General features: G+C 43.8%; 1 protein-coding gene across 1 annotated transcript in view; it reads left to right on the forward strand.

Moving 5' to 3' along the window:
- Positions 1-21127, forward strand: part of ENOX1 (ecto-NOX disulfide-thiol exchanger 1) — a 451396-nt gene that overhangs the window by 328708 nt on the left and 101561 nt on the right. The window contains 3 exon segments of the mRNA XM_032591194.1: positions 1578-1684; positions 5629-5719; positions 5722-5745. Of these exon segments, the coding sequence (XP_032447085.1) occupies positions 1578-1684; positions 5629-5719; positions 5722-5745 (222 nt within the window).

Genomic DNA, 21127 nt, shown 5'->3' on the forward strand with positions numbered 1-21127 from the left:
AGGTGAAAGTCAGCACCTAGAGCAGCACAGTGTGGCTAGTCTGGCAGCGTGACTTCCTCCAGACGAGGTCGGGGAAGGGAGCCGCATGCGCCCCTGGAGAACGTGAGCTAAGGTGATAGCACCTCCTCCTGGTAAAGGTTGAGTGCACCAAGTTCATCATGTGACGTGATGAATAAAATTTGATAAAGAAGGAGATTTGGAGTTGGGATTCTCTCGAGAGAGAAAAGGGGGGAACATAAAAGCCTCTGTGAAAATTACCCATTGATGGGAAGTGGTTGCTCATGAGCGTTGGAAGATATTTACAATGTGGTAAGTGAACAGCATCTACTTTCTTTCTCTGCTCATCATATAAGTGTGGCACCAGGTGTTGTTCTGTGGGGATTATTCCATTACTCTTTGCCATACTTTGGACACCTGGAAGATTTGGAAGAGCTTTGATGCCCTTTTTTTTTTATAATAGAGCAATTGGGAATCACTTAAGAAGGATTTATGTTAGAGTTTTAGCATCCATGAGAAGGTAATTCTAACTGGGCCTTCCTAACTAAATATTTAGAAATTCAGGTTTACTCATATGGGTAATTCAGTGCTATAACTTCCTTAATCCCATGCTTACTAGATCGATAACTGTTTAAGAAACGATTGGATCTGCAGTTGGTTGGCCCCACCCCTAATAGCTATCTAGCTTGTTCAGGCCCCACACGTTTATCATTCCAATAGCACTTTGCCTGAGAACCAAAAAAAAATGCTAAATGAAGCCAAAGTGAGAGAGTTAGAACTTCAAGGGGTGTGGGAGGGCAGCCTTAGGAAAGTGAAAATGGCAGAACAGAATGGTATGTGGTCTTGATGAACTACTAGGGAGCAGGACGTCAGGCCATGTTGAAATGAGATCTGCATGCCTGTGCGGCTGGTTGGGTGAGCCTTGGTCTGTCTTGAAGTGGAGACGATTGCTCCTGTTCCCTGCCAGAGGGCTGGAGGGCTGGCTGCAGAGGGTGCAGGGTGGGAGGGGGGTGGGTAGAGGGGAGAAGGAGCCAAGGAGTAAAAATGGCCCTTGACATTGAGGGGTGACATGAAACACCTATTCGTTGCCCCAGCTTGGAACTTGGACCCGGTAATGTCTTCAGAGGACTGCAGTTGAGTCCTTGAGATGGAGACCAAAAGAGAAAAAGATGTATGTCTGGCTCTCCCTCATTCAGCCGCCTCGCCCCGGCTTCACTTCTAAGCCCCCAACCCAGGCATCTGTATGCCAACACCAGATCTATATCCATAGATCTAGGTATGTAGACATACCAAGTCACGGTTTTAAATGAAAGCTGCAGAATCTTGGAAGCAGATGCCCATGAGCTCTACCCAGTTGTATTTTAGAATTTGTTTTAACCTAAAGTTGTGGAGACAGACTTGAAGGGAGACATCCCCAGCCTTGCTAAAATGTAAGTACAAAAAGGCACAAATTGGATGGATATCGATGATGTTATTTCTACTATGACATCATCCATAGACTCCTAGTGTCTTTGCTTTGCTTCCCTATAGTGATCACAACATAAATTACTTGTCTTGTTTGACTTCCTTGTTCACCAAAGTTGAGCAGATTGTGGCCGTTTTCAACGCTTCTACCAGACAAAAAGCTTGGGACCATTTCTCGAAAGCTCAGCGCAAGAACATAGACATTTGGCGAAAGCATTCTGAGGTTGGTGATTTTATTATTACTTTTTAACCACCATCACACAGCTGGATTGGCAGAGAATAGTGTGGCTGCAGCCATTTCGGTTTTTGTTATAGCGGGCAGCTGTCCTGCCATTGTCCTGTCGCATTGTCAGCTCTAAATCCAGCTCAGATGTGTGCCTTATCCAGAAAAGCAGCTGACTTAATGCTTAGAAAACAGAGTGCTTTTCTCCCCCTGCAAAGGAAGAAAGGCATCTCTGCCATTGATAGCAAAGAGCTCGGAAATAAGCCAAGACGTGTTGCTTGCGTATCTGAAGAAAGGTGTAATGTAAAACAGAAGACTAGCTTTTAAATAAATACAGAGGGTTGTTTTTTTTTTTTTTAGTGTTCTGCAACTGATGGTGATGGTTTGCTCTTTGGGCTAGAAATGGCTAGCATGCCTTTCTTCTGTGCCTTCTCTTTGTAAACGATGCCTTAGTGCCCTATGCTGGCCGGCCAATTATATAGCCAGTCTCCCCAGGGCACCTTTCCCCAGGGGAGTGAATGTCTAGGCTAGCCAGGTCCACCCTTCCGCATCAGTGCTTGACGTGTGAGTATCTACCCCAAGGAAAGAGGCCAGAACTTGACCTTTCTCACCACCTAGAAGGATCAGAATGTGTCATTAGTCATTGGTCGTCCAGCTGTTCTTTTTCTCCACAGTGTAGCGTACGCTTTGAACCTGTAATTTAAAAGTAAGTATGCTATCTTTGCTTCTTCTGCTGCTGCTTCTTTTTTTAACGAGAGAATGTTTTCCATTTGGATGCCTCTCTATCACTAGCATGTTAGTACTAAAGTTCTCTAAATGATACTCCCCTCTTTCAAAATCTCAAAACTTCTAGAAGGTAAGGTTTGTTTATGCAACGATTTGGGCTCACACTTGTAAAATAAGTGTTTTATGTAGAGTTTGAGGAACCACCAAGCACTATAATATCAATCATTGGGTAGCATTTTAAGTGCCCATTAACTAATGCTAAATTACAGCTAAATACCAATGGCACGAGATCTAACATCCACATGAACACCAAATGAATTCTTTATTATCACTGTTATTATGGCCAATCCTGAATGACTTCACAATAATGGGACACTTAACATGCTGGTGCAATTTATTGTTAAGAAGGCCATTTTTTGTTTCTTCACAAAGACTTAAGAAGGTGGCTGGTGACTGATGTAGTTCCATTCCTCTGTTCAGGATTTTGAGTAAGGAGGAAGTGGGCTTTCTCTTTAATTTTTCAGGAGCCAGAAAAACAAAGGGCGCTTACCTGCTGCTCGTCCAGACACTGAATCGCGAGCTGAGTCAAGGCTGATTTTCGGGAGGAGAGAGTCCTCGTTTGTGATGAAACAGACAGATTGAGGGCTATGCAAACACAAATTGAAATCCATAAACTATGATTCAGATTTGGGAGTGACTAGTCTATGAATTGTTCACATATACATCTGTGTACATTCTTTTCCTTCACATAAAAACCACACATGATTAACAGAAACGTTAAGAGAAGGCAAGCAACATGATGCTAAATAATCTGGGCATGCAAAGGCTGTCGTTACTACGTGAGTGTTAGCAAATATCGGTTATTGATCCAAATCACGCTTCCCACGTGCCTGCTCCCCCTGCCCCCCCCCCCCCCCAGCCCTGCCTCCCTGATGGTCCTGCTGCTGAGCAGGGCACACAAAGACTTCCAGCTTTGTTCCAAGGAAGACCGCTTGCTTCGCTCGGTACACACGGAGAGGCAGACATGGATGCACGCAGTCCTGAAAGGTGCTCCCGCAGAGGGGCTCTGCGCCTCCCTGCCACTCCTCCCACCTCTTTTGATATACTGGGAAATAGAATTCTAAATTACCTTTGATTTTCTCCCCTCCATGTCGCTTAATTGATTAAATACCAGTTGGTAATTTAACATTGTGGATGATTTCTCTGTTGCGTAGAAGCTTGATAATTGGCTTGATTTTTTCTGCGTTCCCATGTACAGCATCTGTTAATTATCTGCAACACCTTTACAGATTTATGAGAGTGCACTAGTGATTTACTGCTGAACCAGAGGCACCCTGTGGAAACACCCTCAGGTTTTTTTTCCCCTCCCCAATTTTTTTTTTCTTGCCAACACCCTTCCCCGCAAGAACCGCTACAGTATGACGATCTGTCATTAATTGTGGGGACTAAACCACAGGCCCTTTCGGCCTCATTTATTCTTTCCACTTGACTTTTCCTTGTTTCAAGTATTTTCAAACCACCTCTTTGGGAACCAGGTTCTTTGTCCGCGGAAAAATTAGCTGTACACAACCTAAACGCTTCCCCACTAATCACATGTGACATATGCCTCCAAGACCCACTGGTGTTATTTAAGGTGGAATTGGTGCCTCTTTCTACTGGGGGTCATGGCCAAGTGAGGAGGCATTGCCCATCACCCCGGTGACCTCTCAAGACTCCCTGTGATGGGTATCCCTTTCCCAGGAACCGTGACGCTCTGCCCCCTCCCGTTTCCCTGTCCTCTGCAGTGGTGATTCCCAGGGCTCAGAGCTGACCATGCAAATACTGTTAGCGGTAAATAATTTCCTTTTTTTCCGCCCTACCACCAAAGTTACAATCTGTGAGCTAAGGAGGAGAGGAGAAATCAGAGAACCTATCACACAATAAAATATCACATCCATCAATGGGCACTAGAACTTTGTTTAAAATCATGCCATTAATACATTAGGTGTTATAATTTATTTTTATTGTTATTCATAGGTTCATGATAAAGCAAAACTATCTTAACTATGTGGTTTTTATTTAGAGACTTCAATTTCAATGGGGGGGGGGAGAATAATGCAGTCATTTCATTGTTGTTGTTTTGAGGACAGTACATGTAAGAGAATAGAATTGGTAAGGATTCACAAACATAGGCTATTCAGCTTAGTACAAAATAATAGAATTACTTACCATAAAAATTGTAGTGTCCTGACTTCTAGGCAAGGTAGTGCCTGAAAAACATCAGAAATGCATTTTGATTCTTTCCTGTTTACGGTGTGCTTTCACATATACTCTTGCATTCAAGCAGCCTTGTATTACTGTTGCCCGTTTTATAAAATGTGAGGAGACAGAGACTCAAAGAAAGTAAATGCCTTTGACTGCAGTCACTCCTCTAGTAAGTAGAGAAAGTAAGACATGATCCTAAGATCTTTAAGTGATGTCAAAACAACCAACACAACAGAAACACTAAACCCCTACATGATAATGTGAAACGCCAAAAAGGTATCTGTTTTCATTGGTCCTCCAGCGTCTTTTGAAATGTGCCATTTGGATACCTGAATAGTGAGTGTGTGTCTGTGTGTGGCGTGTGTGATCACACACAGGCACATACACACATGCAGGGGCACCGTTTTGCGTGAAGGGTAGTAGTTCCACATTATCAACTTAGCAAACCAAGCATTTGGCACGATGGTAAGGAGCTTTACAGGCATTCACTTATTTCCTCCTCAAAACTATTACATCAACAGAATTCCAATAAGTAAATCAAGGTCAAGAGAGATGAGGAAACATTCGTGAATTGACACGGTGTGTCAGTGGTCGACCAGGCCTTTTATAAATGCCACCGTGCATGTATCTTATCGTTAGCTCTGAGCCACCGCTGTGCCAGTCATGACGATAGGCATTTCTGTGGAATCCTCCTAGGTGATGTTATCATCCCCTTTTTTGGCAGATGAGGAAATTGAGACTCAAGAGATTAAATAATTTGCTGAAGGCCCCTTGACTAGTCTTTATCCCTGGATCTTTCCGCTCCCCATACGCTCAGACCTTCATTCTAGATGACGCAGGGCAGTGGTTGGGAGGTGTAAAAACTTCAGATTCTAAGCGTTCGTATGGGCATCCCAGTACACCAAAAGACCATTGAGAAAAGGTAGGTTGACATGTGTGCGTGACTCTAACATCCTCGTATATTCTACTTTCAGGAGCTCCGGAACGCTCAAAGCGAGCAGCTTATGGGTATCCGCCGCGAAGAAGAAATGGAAATGTCAGATGATGAGAATTGTGACAGCCCGACTAAAAAATGAGAGTCGATGAATCAGGTAAGGTGGTGACTGCCACACACCTGTGAGGCATCCTAATGATCTTCCAGATCTCACATGGGGCGTATGTACTAGGAAATGGCCGATAACTCACTTTTATTTGAGTTTATACTAAAGTTTCATCTTTGAGTGACTCTGCCTTTATTAATAGAACTTTAAACTCCTTCTTAGGAACAACGGTGATTTAAATTAGTCACTTGTTTCTGTGTCCATATAATCTGGGGCTGTTGCACTTTCTCAGGGATATTTGCCTATTCCCATAAAATCCTTTTCCAGAGGGTGGCAGCCACCACTGATGCTGAGATACAGATAAACTTTGGTCTCAGTCTGTGTGCTCTTACATGGGAATTGTTTAATCCCTAAAGAAGCTTTCTAGCCTCTGAGCCAATGTGCTGGAGAATTAGACATTTTTCCAATAACGTTCCCTAGCCTGTAATCAAAGAGGTGGCCTCATGTGGTACCAAGAAAGGGGCATCATCCTGAGTTGGAAAAAGGAGAGAAGCTTAGAGAGAACCTTGCTTTTCGTGGCTCCGCTACATTCGATGCTGATTGAAAACTCTCTCCCCGAATTAGATGCAAATCTCTTAGCATTACAGGCAAGAAAGGTGCTCAATCGATATGGGGACACCAAGGGAGATTGCTTGCTCATCCGAGGGGAAGGTGTTGTCTCAAGGGCCTGGAATGACCACAACTGCCACCATTTCCAAAAAAGAAAATCAGAGGAATAGCATGGATTGACCTGTCTCCTTCGACGTACCAGTGAATAAAATACTCACCCACCTCAGGCTCTTTGACAGAATCAAGTGGCCAGGAACAGAGGATCTTTGCTAGTGTGTCCGTAGAAGCCAAAACCAAGGACTTCCCCCCCCCCAATACTCAGGTCATCAAGATTGCAACGTGGTCAGAGTGCTCCCTTTCTCCGGGGTTCAGCGAGTGCCGGGCCTGAATGATGATCACGAGGAAAATCCTTTTCTTTTAGGCATACGTAGGAGGGAGTTCAATTTACCTAGCGCAGTGGTTTTTTTCAAGTGTGGTCCCCAGTCCAGCACCATCAGGCACCCCGAGGAATTTGTTAGAATGTAAATTCTTTGGACCCTGCTCCATCCCCAAGGAATCAGAAACTCTAGGAGGCAGGGGTGGGGATGTGAGATCCAGAAATCTGCGATTTAAATTCTCCAGGGAATTCTGAGGCGCGCTAACTTCAGGACCACTGCCTTAGAAAATTTCCCTTTCATCCTCAAATGCCACTCATTTAAATCTTTTCAGAAGCTTAGCAGAAAGAAGGCACCGTGCCACTAGTTTTTGAAGCCATGTATCTTTTGTCTGAAAAATGAACCTAGCATTTATGTGTCAGTGTACGTCTCTTGTTAAGTGGAAATGAGATTTCTCAGGACTGATTATTGGGCTTGGACTTATTTATTTGAGGACGCCAATTTCTGTCCCGCAAGCCTGCGTCCATCAAAAGCAAAGAGCAAGGTTTTAGTGTGAACTTCTTACATTTAATGAGCTCTGCTGGTAAATAAATAAATAATTTTCTTTTCTCAATAAAGCCTTCATCATTTTTGAAGTTTCTAGATGAGGGGCAAGTTTACATGAAACTTGGATCCTTAACATTCTTATGCGGTAGGTGTAGAAGAAAGCAATCAATCAGAAATTCTTATTTGAACCCGTGGCTTTTTTTTTTTAATTTTGGGGTGACATTTCTTTTTAAACAAGTCGTCAACTTCCCAAATGAGGAATGTGTATAATTTCATAGTTTGCTCAGAATAGGACAAGAATAATAATGACTCAGGCAGTAGGCTCCAGTGGGAAGTCTTCTAGACCGTGACAGCAAGCATAGACCCACAGTTCCGCTGCAGAAGAATTCAAAGCTCCCTTCCCTAGGCTGAGATGCGCGAGTCTCTCTGGCAGCTTCCCTGAAGAGCCTTCTAGCTAGATCTCTGTTGGTTTTTTCCCCCAGGCATCTAATAAGAGCCTGAAGCAGGACCTGAACTTTCAGTTCTGCAGGCTTTCCTTGGCCAGCGCAATGGATGCACACAACACAGAGCATGATCTATACGAGTGCTGGTGGGAGAGATGGAAAAACGGGAGTTCAGATGCCAGGTCCCCAGGAGTTCAAAGTCTTTTTCGTGCTTTTCAGAATGAGATGGACCAGAGGACGCGGCGTGTGGTTTATGGGGAAAGCGCAGGACTGATTAGAGGAAAAGGAAAGCAACTAACCTTTTTTATTCCTCTGGGCCCCCGCAGATCCTGCCAAAAGGCTAGCAGCTGTTTTCCTTTCAGCCCAGCATATTCAGGGACACAGCCTGACGGCAAGAATTCCCATCTGGTCTTTTGACCAAGCTTCAGACAGGATCCCTGCAAACTGCTGCTGGGAGGGGAGGGATCCAGGCCAGGAGCGGCAGGAAAACACACCTTTCAGCAGTGTCATCCGGGACTCTGTGCATTCATTGCAGGTGCAAATTTGCATCTGTCAGTCACCCAGGAGCAGGTGTCTCAAAAGGCTCGATTCACTGGTGGAAGTTGCTAAGGGCTGACCTAGCATTAAATCTTTCTATTCTTTAAAGAATCCCTTGCCCTTTTGCTTTCTGCCGAAACAGGGAGCTTCTGCCTCCAACCTCCTGGGCGGTGGGTGACCCAAGACTTCTTGGAAATTCCAGAGGAGGGGCTTCCTTCGTGGAGCCTCCTCCTGTCCAAGAGGACCGTGGAGAGGCTCACCTGCCGGGTTGCGTGAGGCCGATGCACCAGGACCTCTCTGCTCCTCGCCTCCTCCTGGAGCCCACGCCAACCTGCACAGATTTCATTTCTGAAGGGGAGACGGAGAGAATTGACTTTCCTTGGTTTCTAGAAAGGATACAATTTATTATGTTTGGGCTTATATCTTGGGTTTAATTTTTTTTTTCTAGATCCGTGTTTTTGGCATATCTCTGCTCTTCTGGTTGTGCAGAATATTTCATTGTACTTTTGCTTTTTACCACCTGTGATAACTTACAACGTGTCGTTGGCCAGGGTTCCCCAGTCCTGCCGTAACTGCCATATAATGCTGGGCAGGCAGTTCACTGTTCCTCCTTATCAGTTACCTCCTAAAGGGGAAACAGAGCTGCTGGAGCAAAACTAAGATGCTGATAAAAATGAAAATGAGTTTTGTTAATAAATTTGAAAATCAAGACAGATTTATTGAAGCATTCATTCAAGAAGATTGGCATCCGGCTCCAAAGCCTGTGAAGATGATTTCTGATAAAAATTCAAATTTACTGCTGCATCGTCTGCCTTTTACTGGAATTAAGCTCCACTTTAAAAGCCATATCTATTGCTGCTGCTTCCTCCTCCTTCCTCCAGGTTGGCAGTAGGGGTGGGGCAGGAGTGCACAGGGAACAAAGGGAAGAAAAGAGGAAATCTGTCCAGAGCGTAAGGCCTCGTGTGGCAGCACTCAGTTAGCCATAGTACTGTGGAGTCGGTGCGTGGAAAGCCCTCCCGACCGAACCGACAGCGTTGAGCACATAGTAAGTGCTCAGTAACTCTGACCTCCGCTTGTCGTCGTCACCTAGGGCACCCGGCTCTGGGCCTTTCACCAAGTAAGTGAATTGTGTTGACTTCAATCGCACATGCCCCCTCTTCTGGTCTTTGTTTTTGATGCCTTTGTCCCGGAAGTTGATGGGAACGTGGTAACCCTGAGAACATTTGCTCTAAATTTTAAACGGAAAGCCTTAAGAAGCTTGTTCAAACGAGGATGATTCATTTCTCAAAATGTTCACAACTTTGATGCGTTCAAAATCCAGTGCCATGTGCTGAAGAGGCCGTGACCCGGAGAGTGGACACTCAGCATCATTCTAGTTATCAACAAATATTTGTCAAGCCCTTCTTCTTCTCCAGACACTGTGGACCTGGTGTGGGGGGGGGGGGGGGCAGTATGGAGAGGGCTAGGCACAGTTTACCCCGCCCTCAAGAGTGTGAGGTGCTTTTTGAAGAGAAGAAATATACATTTAAGTTAAAAAGTACCGTGGCTAAATGCCTAAAAGCCTAATGCCAAACATGTTCAAAAGCCATTGCCGTAAATTTGATGTAAACCAAAATAAATACCTCTATCCAGTGTTTGCACCTCATCCAGTATCTGATGAGTGTAGATTGTACATTGAAGACAAATTTCAGAAGGATAAAACTAAAATGTCCTTCCTTAATAGACAACCCTTAAAACATTTCATAATGCGCAAACAAATGTTCTTGGATTGTAATTACACCTCATTTAATCTCTGAGCTCTTCATAGGAGCAAATACTCTTTTAATTACGAAAGGTGTTTTCTAGTTGTCGATTTGCCATGGAAACTTTCCACATGTAGGTACAGATTTATTCTTTTAATTTCAATAACACATCCAGCAAGGATTCCGAAAATCTTTCAGCTAATTGAATCAAATTAGAGACTCACAATCAAATTCAGTTGGACCTAGCAGTATTCAATGTGTCTGAATAGTTTCATATGTAGCTGGCAGCTTGAGGTTAAAGAAATTAACAACAAGAAGGCGCTCTCTCTGGCTATTCCCTTGATCTCTTGAACACCAGGACTGCCTTCGTGTTTTTCCTGATTAATTCCTATACGAGAGTGCCTTTGAAAGGCATTTAGGATGCCCAACAGATTACAGTTTGTCACAAGCCTGAGAAGAGGATTAGTGCTACCCCCCCAGCACCAGCCTGGGCACAGAAGGAAGGATTCCAGAGAAGGATCCTGCAGGGGGCCAGCCGAAGGGGGCCGCGTCACTGGCAGCTGGTAGAAGCTTTTAGGAAACACTGCACGTGATCTAAGCAGGCTCACTCAGGAGTTGCTCAGAACTCCGCAGAGGGACGAGAGCACTCAGAAGTGAAAAGTGAACTGACCTAGTGAGGCCACAGCCACGCCGAGATCCCTGCACCAGCAGACCCCCAAGGCAGGTGCACCAGTGGTGAGAGGAAGCAAGGAAGGACAATGTGTTCGCAGACTTTTGTGTTCACATGTGATGACAACCCGAAGGAGAAACAGCGGCGGTGTGTGTCCATCCACGACCACTGAATTGAAGACGAGCGTCTTGTTTTCATCCACAGAAGAATGTCTTCTGGGAATCCAAGTGCCAAACAAAGAAATGTGATTAATTAAACCTAATATGGCTGAAAGATGATGAAATGCACCTTCTGATGTGGGCTGAGCAGGCTGCTTCATTTCTGAACTCTGCAAATAGAGCTTCATTCCCAAGGAGCCAAGGCTTTTGCTACCCTCCCACCCCGACCTTTTTCAAATCTTGCTAATCTTACCAAAGGAAGTCAAGCCAATGCTTATTTCAGGTAGAATTTTCAGTTCCCTCATCTCGTGTGCACTTACAGCTTCCCTTTCATAAAGGACATGGTTTTAAAAAGCGTAGAAATAATTATTTTTGTAAATTGCCTTACCTTTTAAATGCAAGAGACGGATGCTATAAATTGATCCTCTAGCATAGGATTCCTTTGTCATGGAGCACTCTGGTCCAACCAGACTGTGTTTATCTGTCCTACAAAGTAACATTTGGAGCCTCAGCTCTTTTTAAGCTTAGCCCCTTATTAATCTTATTTTTGTGTAGTACCTGATAATGCCATATTCCTGACATCTCTCTCACATATGCACACATTCTCCATAATCGTGCATTTAGTGTAAAAATTGATTGGTTCTGCTGAAATTGCGTTGTGTCTAGGGGACCGCAGATTTTGTCAGATACTCTAACCCTGCAACTGTGCTGCACCCCCACAAAACCCAGTTGAGCCCTCGCTGAGGATCTCAAACAGTTTGTATTCCTGGTCAACACTGGCTTGGAGCGGGTTTCCTGCTGTGACAGCCCAGCACAGGGTCCCAGCTGCTTTTGCCGAACAGGCTGAGGCTCTGTGAAACCCTAGCTTCTTGCCTAGTGACGGGAGGCCCCGGGGGCTTGGTGACATCAGAGGAGAAAAGGGAGGAAGTTAACAGCCCATCCTCAGAAAGGGAGAACTGCAGAGACCTTGACCCGAGAAGAGCGTAGACAAGTGGCCCGTGCACGGGATGAGGTCACAGCACAGCTACTCACGCACAGCCCGTGGTCCCCTGACGCCTCGCACCTGCCACAGCGCCATGGTCTAGACTACGGTTTATTATGTTTTCTGGGCATTTCATTCTGATAAGGTTTGAGGCAGGATCATTACGTAGGAGAGTAGATTTAATCCAGTTTTCTTAGTAGGCTGTAAGGACACTGAGGGAATATTTATGTAATAAGACGCAAAGTTGCTATGGAAAATACTATAGCAACCTGACATCTTCCCAGACTCAGGCAGCCACTTGTAACCGCAGTCTAAATTTACATTTATTTTAGTGTCATTTTATCGACACTCTTAGTATCTCATTCTGACAGGATGTTAAAATATGTTTTCAGCTTGCATTTGAGCAAAATTAACACAGTGTTGTTGGATTTAAGTGTGGTTTGCACAACTTCTGGAAAAAATCAGAATATTTTTGAGGGAGTTTAGATGACAGGATCTGGGTAAGTTTATAAGTTTTGTTTTTCTTTCCTAAACATAAGGAAGAATTCCTTAGTAGTGTTTATTCCTAATTGTTCCTTTTCGCTTGTAAATAATAAGTGGGAGTTTCTGATTATGAAATAAGGATTATCCTCTTCGACACTGACTTTTGTCAAGTGTCAGTTAGAATCGAGTGATTCTAGTTGGTGCTTATAGAAAATACTTTTAGTAGATCAGCTCATTGCCCTCCAGCAGCATGTCACGTTTTAAAAATAAAAGCTGTTTTTCATATAAAGATAATGCTTGGTCATTTTGGAAAATCTATTGATTAAGAATAAGGAAAGAAGAAAACTGTTGGTTTTAATACTACAAAAGATCGTTTCGCTTCTAATCTTTTTTCTTCTCCACAGCTTAACTACATAAGCACTTTGCTATACGTTTTTAGGGTATCAGAAACAATAATTCTGTATGATTTTGTTTTCAGACAGTTCTTGTGTAACAAGTGAGTGTTTTTTAAGCTTCCTTTTTATATGTTAATGAAATAGAAAAATAGAAAATGAGCATGTATCTCTTCTGGATCATAGGCTCTTTTTTCGTGAATCGCTGGGAGTTGAAGCTATAATCTTTGAGGTAGTCAGAGTGGATTCCTGAGGTTATTAGAAGCCTGATAACTGGACCAGCCGTCCCCAAAGCATCTTTTAGATCTCTTAAATGTGAGTATGGCAGAGAGGCTATAGATATGTGGCTGGTTGGTAGTGGAAAGATAGTATCTATTGATTTTCTTATGTACCTCTCCATCTAAAATCTTAAAATGTGACTATAACACTGTTAAGGTGGGACATTGGCCAAAAGAATCAATACCAGACTATATTAAAACATATGCTATTACCAACTTCTTAGCACTGATGTACTGTTTATGAACATCATTGTCCGAATTCTTCCGTGTGTTCATTCTGCTTTGTTCATCAAAACACAGTTGGTGACACAGTTATTGTACCTTGACTGCTAACACTGTCGCCCATAAGCTTCACTAATCAGAGAACTGACGATACTAAGACTACTGTATAAATAAGATAAGTGAGGACAAGACAAAGTCCTATAGAATTCCGGGTATCCATGCACAGCGGAGTGCCACATAGCTACTGAAAAAAGTAATTGAAAGAAGTAATTACTTTCTTCCTGTCTTGGAAATTCCCCCTGCGTGATATGATGCTTACACTTAGAATCCCTGGACTTTGAAGTTTATAGCAAGTTTGAAAATTATTATTATAGTGAGCTCTCCCATGTCCAAGTGGCTTAGAAACTCTTTTATTTGGGTGAACGTCCTTGACACCAGAGAGGGACTAAGGGCTCAGCCACTCTTCCCCCAGTTTTCAGGACACAGTGTGTGAAGCCTTCTGGGAAGAGGCTAGGAAAAGAGAACTTTATTTTAGACTCCCCGTCAGTAGCAGAGAAGTAGGAGAATCATTTCTAGAGCAGAAGTGGCAAGACAGAGTGTATTCATCATAGTGCTTCGGGTAGGGTGTTGCAGGTTCTTAACGAGCCCACCATGACTTCCAGAGCCGCTCGCTGTGTCCCAGAGGCCCTTGCTTTCCACTTAAGGCAAATGGGCCATTGACACTTAATGCAGTTACCTAAATTTTCAGTTATCGAATCACTTTAGAAACATGTAAATATCTAACACTGGGATATTGGTTAATTAATTATATATCCATAAACAGCCTTGAGAAAGATCATATTCTGGAAGACTATATAATGGCACGAGAGATTCTCAGTGTATTGCTAAGTGATAAAATCAGTTACAAATCAATGTACAGATCATGTGGTTTGTATATGTATTCCATTCATAATTTGTATGTTAGGGAAAATATGTAAGGATATGGGTCAAAATATTCAGCGATTATTCTGGGCGGTGTGATTATAGGTGATTTTTGTTTTCTTCTCTTTGCATCTCAGAAATTTCCACAGTATATACATGTATTATTTTAATAATGAAACTAATAAGTAGTAAGTATTAATTTTTAAATTACCTCGGAGAACGTGTGATAAAATTCACATTGATTGGGGAATACCTAGCCATTTCCAGTCAAACAAGAAAATTAAAAGTAGTAACCAGTGTCAGATAATGGAAATTTATTGAGTTGCCTCCTTTTGCTTTACATCAGGGAATTTCCACATTTAATTTCCAGACCCATTGTCTTACAATTTCCTGTTTCAAGGACTGATCATATTTGTATAGCTCTTAGATTAAGAGTCAAGAAATAATTCAAGTTCTAAACCGGGCAGACATGTGCTGTTGAATTCTGTTGAATTCTGCTTTTGAATTCTGCTGTTGAATTCTTACCCGCCGGGAATGGCAATGATGAGTCTCTTCAGATGTGGAAGAGACCCTTAGAAATCATCTTGCACAACCACTTTCTGTTTTCACAGACAGGAAGATGCAGTCACATGTTGAGAAGTTATGTTAGTTCCCCAAGATAGCAAGTGGACAGTCTAGAGCTCAGTGCTACTTTCCTTCTTGCCTGGTTAATGACCTTCACAAGGCACCACTAAATTTGATGGGAGAAAAGCTCCAGAATCTCCCCCAAATGCTTTAAGTGGCTTCATAAGAAGCTGTAACCAAATAAAATCAACCAAGGATTTTGAAAGCCTGTGACGTGCGTGGCGCCATGATGCCATTTGGAGGCAAAGGTAGACTGGAGAGTGTATTACCTTAAAATGTTAATCCAGACAAAGCTGACTGGGGCTCGTGTTTAGTCTCCCCATTGTTTTCTGTATTTTTGACTAGAAAGAGGTTGACTTCAACATCGGCAGTGCATCCAGCAAACTGTTTTTAGGCCCATTCCAACAGAAATGCCAGTTTTTAAAAATACTCGGGAAATTGGCACAGTCTCTTTTCTAGTTGAGTGATATTTATTTCCTCAAAAGCAATCTGTTCCATGGCTTTAGGCAAGAAGAAGAAATGCTTTGAAGAGGTAAGTGCACGGGGAAAGAGCCGTGCCATCACGCATTTCCTTTGGCAAACCCTACACCCTGTCACAACTCGTGTTTTCCACTCCCCAGCTCTCCAGAAAGGTAAAGAGAAAAATCAAGGTACTTCTCAAAACACAGGCACAGACTTGACGGTCGGTCTGGAATGATCTGAACCACAATATTAGCCCTTTTATTTCCCATCTCATCCCATATTTCCTTTGCATCCCTAGGGTCTGGGAGAGCATATGAGAAGATCACCAGTTTATTGACCGTCTAATTTCAGGACTTATTGTAGTGCTGTCCCTGTTTCATTGTTCCTGGGCTTTTTTTTTTTTTTTTTATGAGATGTACCTCTCAATAAGTCTCAAAGATCAGAGGGACAGCATCTACGATAATACCAATCCTATCGAGATGCACAGACTCAGGGAAGTTTTGACCCAGGAGAGATCTTACAAGTATTATGCCCTCTCCCTGCCCATCCCATGTTTTAATTTAATGAGAAAAATGTGTTGTTGGTGGTGGTGTTGTTGTTGTTGTTGTTTCCCCCCTAACAGTAATTAGTTGGAATGTCAGATAAATTCTGCAAGTTTCGGGTTTTTGTAATTACAAGCGTTCAGACACAACTTCAGTGACAACACATATTTGGCAAATCTTGTAGAGGTAGGTTACTCTTCTTTTAGTGATTTACCAGTCCGTTTCTCAGGAATTGTCTCCACCTGCCATCCCACGCTTTTCTAGGATAGTTTATGTGACCCGAGCACCCTAAAGTTATCCATTTCTCTGTCCTTAGCTCTTTGCCACCATGCAATGTGCCAAGCAATGTCATACTACAAAGCGGTGATAAAGTTAAAACAAATATTCACAGAATTCTTAATGCCGTGTACGGGACCATGAGACCACTTGTCTCGAAGTACCAGATTAAGGAGAGAAATTAGCACACAGAGTCTTGTAAGACTAATCTAGACTCGGTCTTTGATCTGAGAGCGTTGCTTGTGTGCCGTGAAGAATCCTAGCAGCACATCATCAGAGTTCTCCTTTCTTGGAATAGCACTGGCTCACGGCCCCCTGGACCGTCAGGAGTTATAGCCCATGCGAGCAGGTACACCCTGACCTAAGGAACGGTGGGAGCTGAGATTATCTGAAAAGAGGTTGTATAAATCTATGCATCTGAACTCCATCTTCTCCCTGGAGAAGGCTATATTTTGTTGCAAGCAAAGAAGAGTAAAAACATGACACGGGCGGACCTTCCACCCCATGTGTTCCTTAAAGACTAGTTTGAGATCTTTTCCTTTCTGAATGGCCAGCATGTGGCGTTGCACGGTACAAGGACAAGAGTTTGTGAAATGAAGGGATAGGAAATTAAAACTAGGAAGAACTAATTTCTTATTTGTTGAAGGGCTTTTTTTTTTTTTCAGTTTGGGACCCCCCTCCCTCCAAAAATAAAAACAACAACAACAACAACAAAAACCCCACAACTATTATCTGTTTAATCCTCCCAGTACTGACCATGTTTTTCAGATGAGGATCCTGAGCTCTAATGGAGGTTTACTAACTTGCCCCAAATCTCAGAAGAGGAGTGTGCCCTTCAAGTCCCTTCTTGCCCTCTGTAGTACCCCCCTCTGCCACCCTCCTGTGTGTAATCCGTGTCTCCACGCCTCTCTGAAGTTGGCAGGAGCAGGGACGTAAAAGAGCGCGGCCAGTGTTCTTCTCAGGACTAACGCTCCTCAAAAACAATGCCCTGTAGTCCCCAAACCTCCACCGACGTGTCTGGTCCCCTCTCCTTCCTCTGGACAATCCTGCTTCCATAACTCGGTATCACAAACTCTGTGTGTTACTATTTAGAGCAGGGAGAAGAACCTGTCCCTTCAGGCCATTAAAAGGTCAGAGACTATGGCAAGGTTAGGGATGGAACGGAAATGAGGAACGGCAAAGAAATAAAGTAATATGTGAAACTTTGCCCCTAGAACTAGGTTGAAATTAATGCAGATGGACAGTGTAACTTGATTTTTCTTAGTCATTGGAAGTTGTTGGGTCTTTGGGCTTTTGAAACAGAAATTAAAACTTAAATTGGACTTTTTGCCCCTTCGATACAGCATTTGTGACTCTAAGGAATGTTATAATCGATGCCAGCTCATCAGCACCATGTTAACAAAGCACTTTCTCTGAAACTATCCGTGGCGCCTTCTCTCTCGTGTTCAATAAAGAACAGGCAACAAGAGAGCTGGTTTCTCAGAGGAATTCCTTTAACCTTTCGGAAACAAAATATTTCATGCTAATTCCTGCTTAATTGGAGGGAAGTCATTTCTTTAAAATCATTGAATATGAGTTTGAAGTCTGTTCCATCCCTGACCTCTTTAATTCAATCAAGGTCACCCCATAAACTTGCCCAAACAGCTCTTTTTCTCAATTAGGAAAAAAGGGGGTAGAGCTGTTTAAAAGCATTTAGCATTTGATTAATAGTGCTTAACTGGGGCTTCCGCACTTGCAGAGGGTTTTTAAGGAGTTGCTAGTAAGAATGAAACATTGCTACCTGAGAAATTACACTCATCAAAAACCAAAAACAAATCATTTTAATGAGCAAAGCAAAAACTGCTCTTTTTTTTTTTTTTGTGGGAATGTGAGAAAGATTATCACACTCAGTACATAGAAGGTTTTAATATCTGAACAACTCTCTCCCAGAGAAAATTGCTATAATTTAGCCATCTAGACAGTTTTTTAAAATCCGTGCACTTTTCCCTGCCCAAGGACTCGGGGAAGATGAATGTGGGGTTTGTTGAAGCAGGCTTTTGTAGCACTCAAGCTCTGGGGGTGAAAGCAGTAATGAGAAGATGTGTCCCGTTGAAGAATGTGAACTAGAGCCATCTTAAGGGAGGGGAAATCAAGGGTTCTGAAAATACGGTTTTGGAAGGCTTCCTTCCACATTTCCTTCCTTCCTATTCTCTGGACCTAAGGAAGGCCAAGTTCACCCTGACACTCATTTGATGAGGGGGGTCCTTTGGGTGGCAAAATCATTAGAAAGGCTCTAAGGGAGTGGATAGATGAGTGAGAACCGGTATTCCTGGAAGCATTTAGAGACACTGAACATAATGAAGAAATAACTTTCAGCCAGATGAAGTTAGAGGCCTCTGGAAGTAGCTGAGTTTTGTTTCTGGAGTGGCTTGGCAAACAATGTGTCTCTTCCAAGCCCCAGCCTTCTCGCTAGTAACGTGAGGCTCATCCTAAGAGAGTTTACTTGAGGCTGTAAGAAATGACCAAGGAAGGGGCTCCACGGCCCTTTGCAAATACCTGGTACTATGGCAACGTGGAAGACTGATACCGGTGAGCAGTGACAGAAGGCGTAGATGAGTGATTCCCAGCCCTGGCTCCGCGTGAGAAAGAGCTGGGAAGCTTTCCTGGCAACGGCTGGGAGTTAATGCCCACTCACGTGAGTTATAAAATAGTCCTCAGGTATTTCTGCCGCACAAAGGCTTGAAAACCACTGGTACATGACATGGGGCCTGATGTCCGTCAATAATAGGTAGAAAGAACGGGGCGAAGAAACAGGTTGAGGTAAGGTAATAAAGGATGAGAAGAAAATGAACATGAAGTAAAAGGTGGGTCACCGGGGCAGCTCTGTCGGTTAAGTGTCCGACACTCGGTTTCAGCTCTGGCCATGATCTCACAGTTTGTGAGTTTGAACCCCAAGTCGGGCTCTGGGCTGACAGCGTGGAGCCTGCTTGGGATTTCTTTCCGTCCCTCTCTCTGCCCCTCCCTGGCTTGCTCGCTCTCTCGCTCTCTCTCTCTCTCAAACAATAAATGAGCATAACAAATTTTAAGGTAAGAAAATGAAGTAAAAGATAAAAATGTTTAGGGGAAAGGAAGTGACTGACATGGCAAATCACCAAGGACCAGAGAAAGAAGAAATGAAAGGGAGCTAGTTTATTGGTTTAAGTATGGCATGCATGACACAGGTGGAGAACCACCCCCCCACCCCCGTCATAGCTGCGTGAGGAACATGTGAAGCATCCTCTGGATAATCGGAAAAGGGTTGTTTGGGAGGAAAGAAAAAAAAATGAGGGTAGTCTGATGCAGAAAAACGTGGGGAAGGCCAAGTACAGAGTCTCTGCTTTTCTCAGACTCTAGGAGAATAGCCAGGAACTGTTTTCTCATCCATCAGTGGTTAGAGACAAGCAGGGATGGGCCCCCTCTCCTCAGTACGAAGCTGGTGTCAGGACCCCTGGCCAAGGGTCGTTAGTTCCCACGGGGCACAGAGGTTGGGCTGGGCCTCTCCGGGGCGCAAGCCACGGACCTGCTGCAGCAGGCACTTTCTCCAGAAATATGGCTGCAAAGAAAACTAATACGCAACAACATCCAGTAGATCAGAAAAATGTGTTTTGGAGACACTGCCTGGAAGATTTATGAAAGCATTCAGTCACAATATCATCACGGGAGAGGCAGTAAGTAGCGTTCAGAGAGGAACAGGTGGATAGATTGATGAAATGCGAGAAGGCAAGGCAGATGGCGGAGAGGCCTCGGCGGCCATGTTGGAGGGTAAAAGCTGGAGATGAGAAGGTCCTTTTAAGAACAGAAAAGCGGCTAGAAAAGGCTGAGAGAAAGCAGGTGTCAAAAAAAAAATGACGAAAGAAATATAAGACTGGAAGAAAGTTACGAAGGAATGGGGATCCGGTCCCTACAGGCCAGGGAAGCAGTTCTAAAACTTTGGCATGCATTCAGCCCACCCTGGATGGTTGTTGAAAAGCACATCCTCAGACCCCATTCCAGACCCTCAGATTCAGAGGGTCTGGGATGGGATGGCTCCAAGAATTCCCATTTAAGATACCAAAGTGGAACAAATGAGGGCTGCGGGTGGAGAAAACTTGGAGGAATACTGGCCTCAGTTATTCATACCAGTGTCATTTTGCTGTGGTTACGTACTTAGAGACGACAGGAATTCTTTCTGCCCTAATGTCAGGCACAAATACGTGCACATCAATCAGTCTCCACACTGGTGACCAGGAGAGTGGAGAGGATGAGACTTCACGGGCAGCCCAAGCACGGTCCCCACCCACCACTTCCCCCCCCCCTCCCCCACCCCCCCCCCCCAAAAAAACTTGAGAGCAAAGTCTTGGTTCTCTCTTAGTAGACTGGATAGTTAACGTTTATATAAAGCACAAAAACTGAGGGGAGAAAAGCGTTTTCTGTGCAACTCCTCTTTGTTGCCCCAAGTATGTGATGTGCTAAGATTAAAAAAAAAAAAAAAAAAAAAAAAAAACTGTGGGAAAAGTTGCTATTCCTTGCAAAAGATGGTGCCTACATCTGAGAATGTTGAGGTTCGGGCTGAGCTTCTCTTCACATTTCCGAGTGTGGATGTGTTTTATGTGGTGGAAACCACCAGTTCAAGAGTGTGTGTGTGTGTGTGTGTGTGTGTGTGTGTGTGTGTGTGTGTGTCTGGGGAGGTGTTAGTAGGAGCAGGAAATCCCCACTTCTTGAGGGGAAGGTGTCTTGAAGAAAATGAGAAATGACCAAGGAATCCGCAAGTTAGTGGGGGAAGGAGGTGAGGTCCTTACGCCGCAGGCAGGTGAGGAAATGAGAAATGAGAGGAGGAATTCCTTCAGGGGAGAGGTTGTGTTTCAGGCTTCTCTGGTTGGACAAGACCAACCGCTATGTAGGGTGCAGCGGCCCAGAGCTAAAAGCCAGTGGTGCAGAGCTCTGCGTGCGAGGGTGGCGGCCACGGCCGGGGGAGGCGTTCCCACGCCCCCGAAACCTGTGTCCTTGTGAGATTTATCTTGGTCTGAGTCTGACTGCTCTGAAAAGGAATCTCTAAAGCCTTCAGAAGGTAGAAAAGAGGTAGTCCTGAATCTTGGAGGTCAACATTGAAAATGAAAAAGAAAACTGACATCTGATCAAAAAAAGTAAAGGGGGGCGGGGGGGAGAGCTGGAGTT

Source organism: Lynx canadensis, chromosome A1 (genome assembly GCF_007474595.2).
Source record: "Lynx canadensis isolate LIC74 chromosome A1, mLynCan4.pri.v2, whole genome shotgun sequence".
Taxonomy (NCBI): Eukaryota; Metazoa; Chordata; class Mammalia; order Carnivora; family Felidae; genus Lynx; species Lynx canadensis.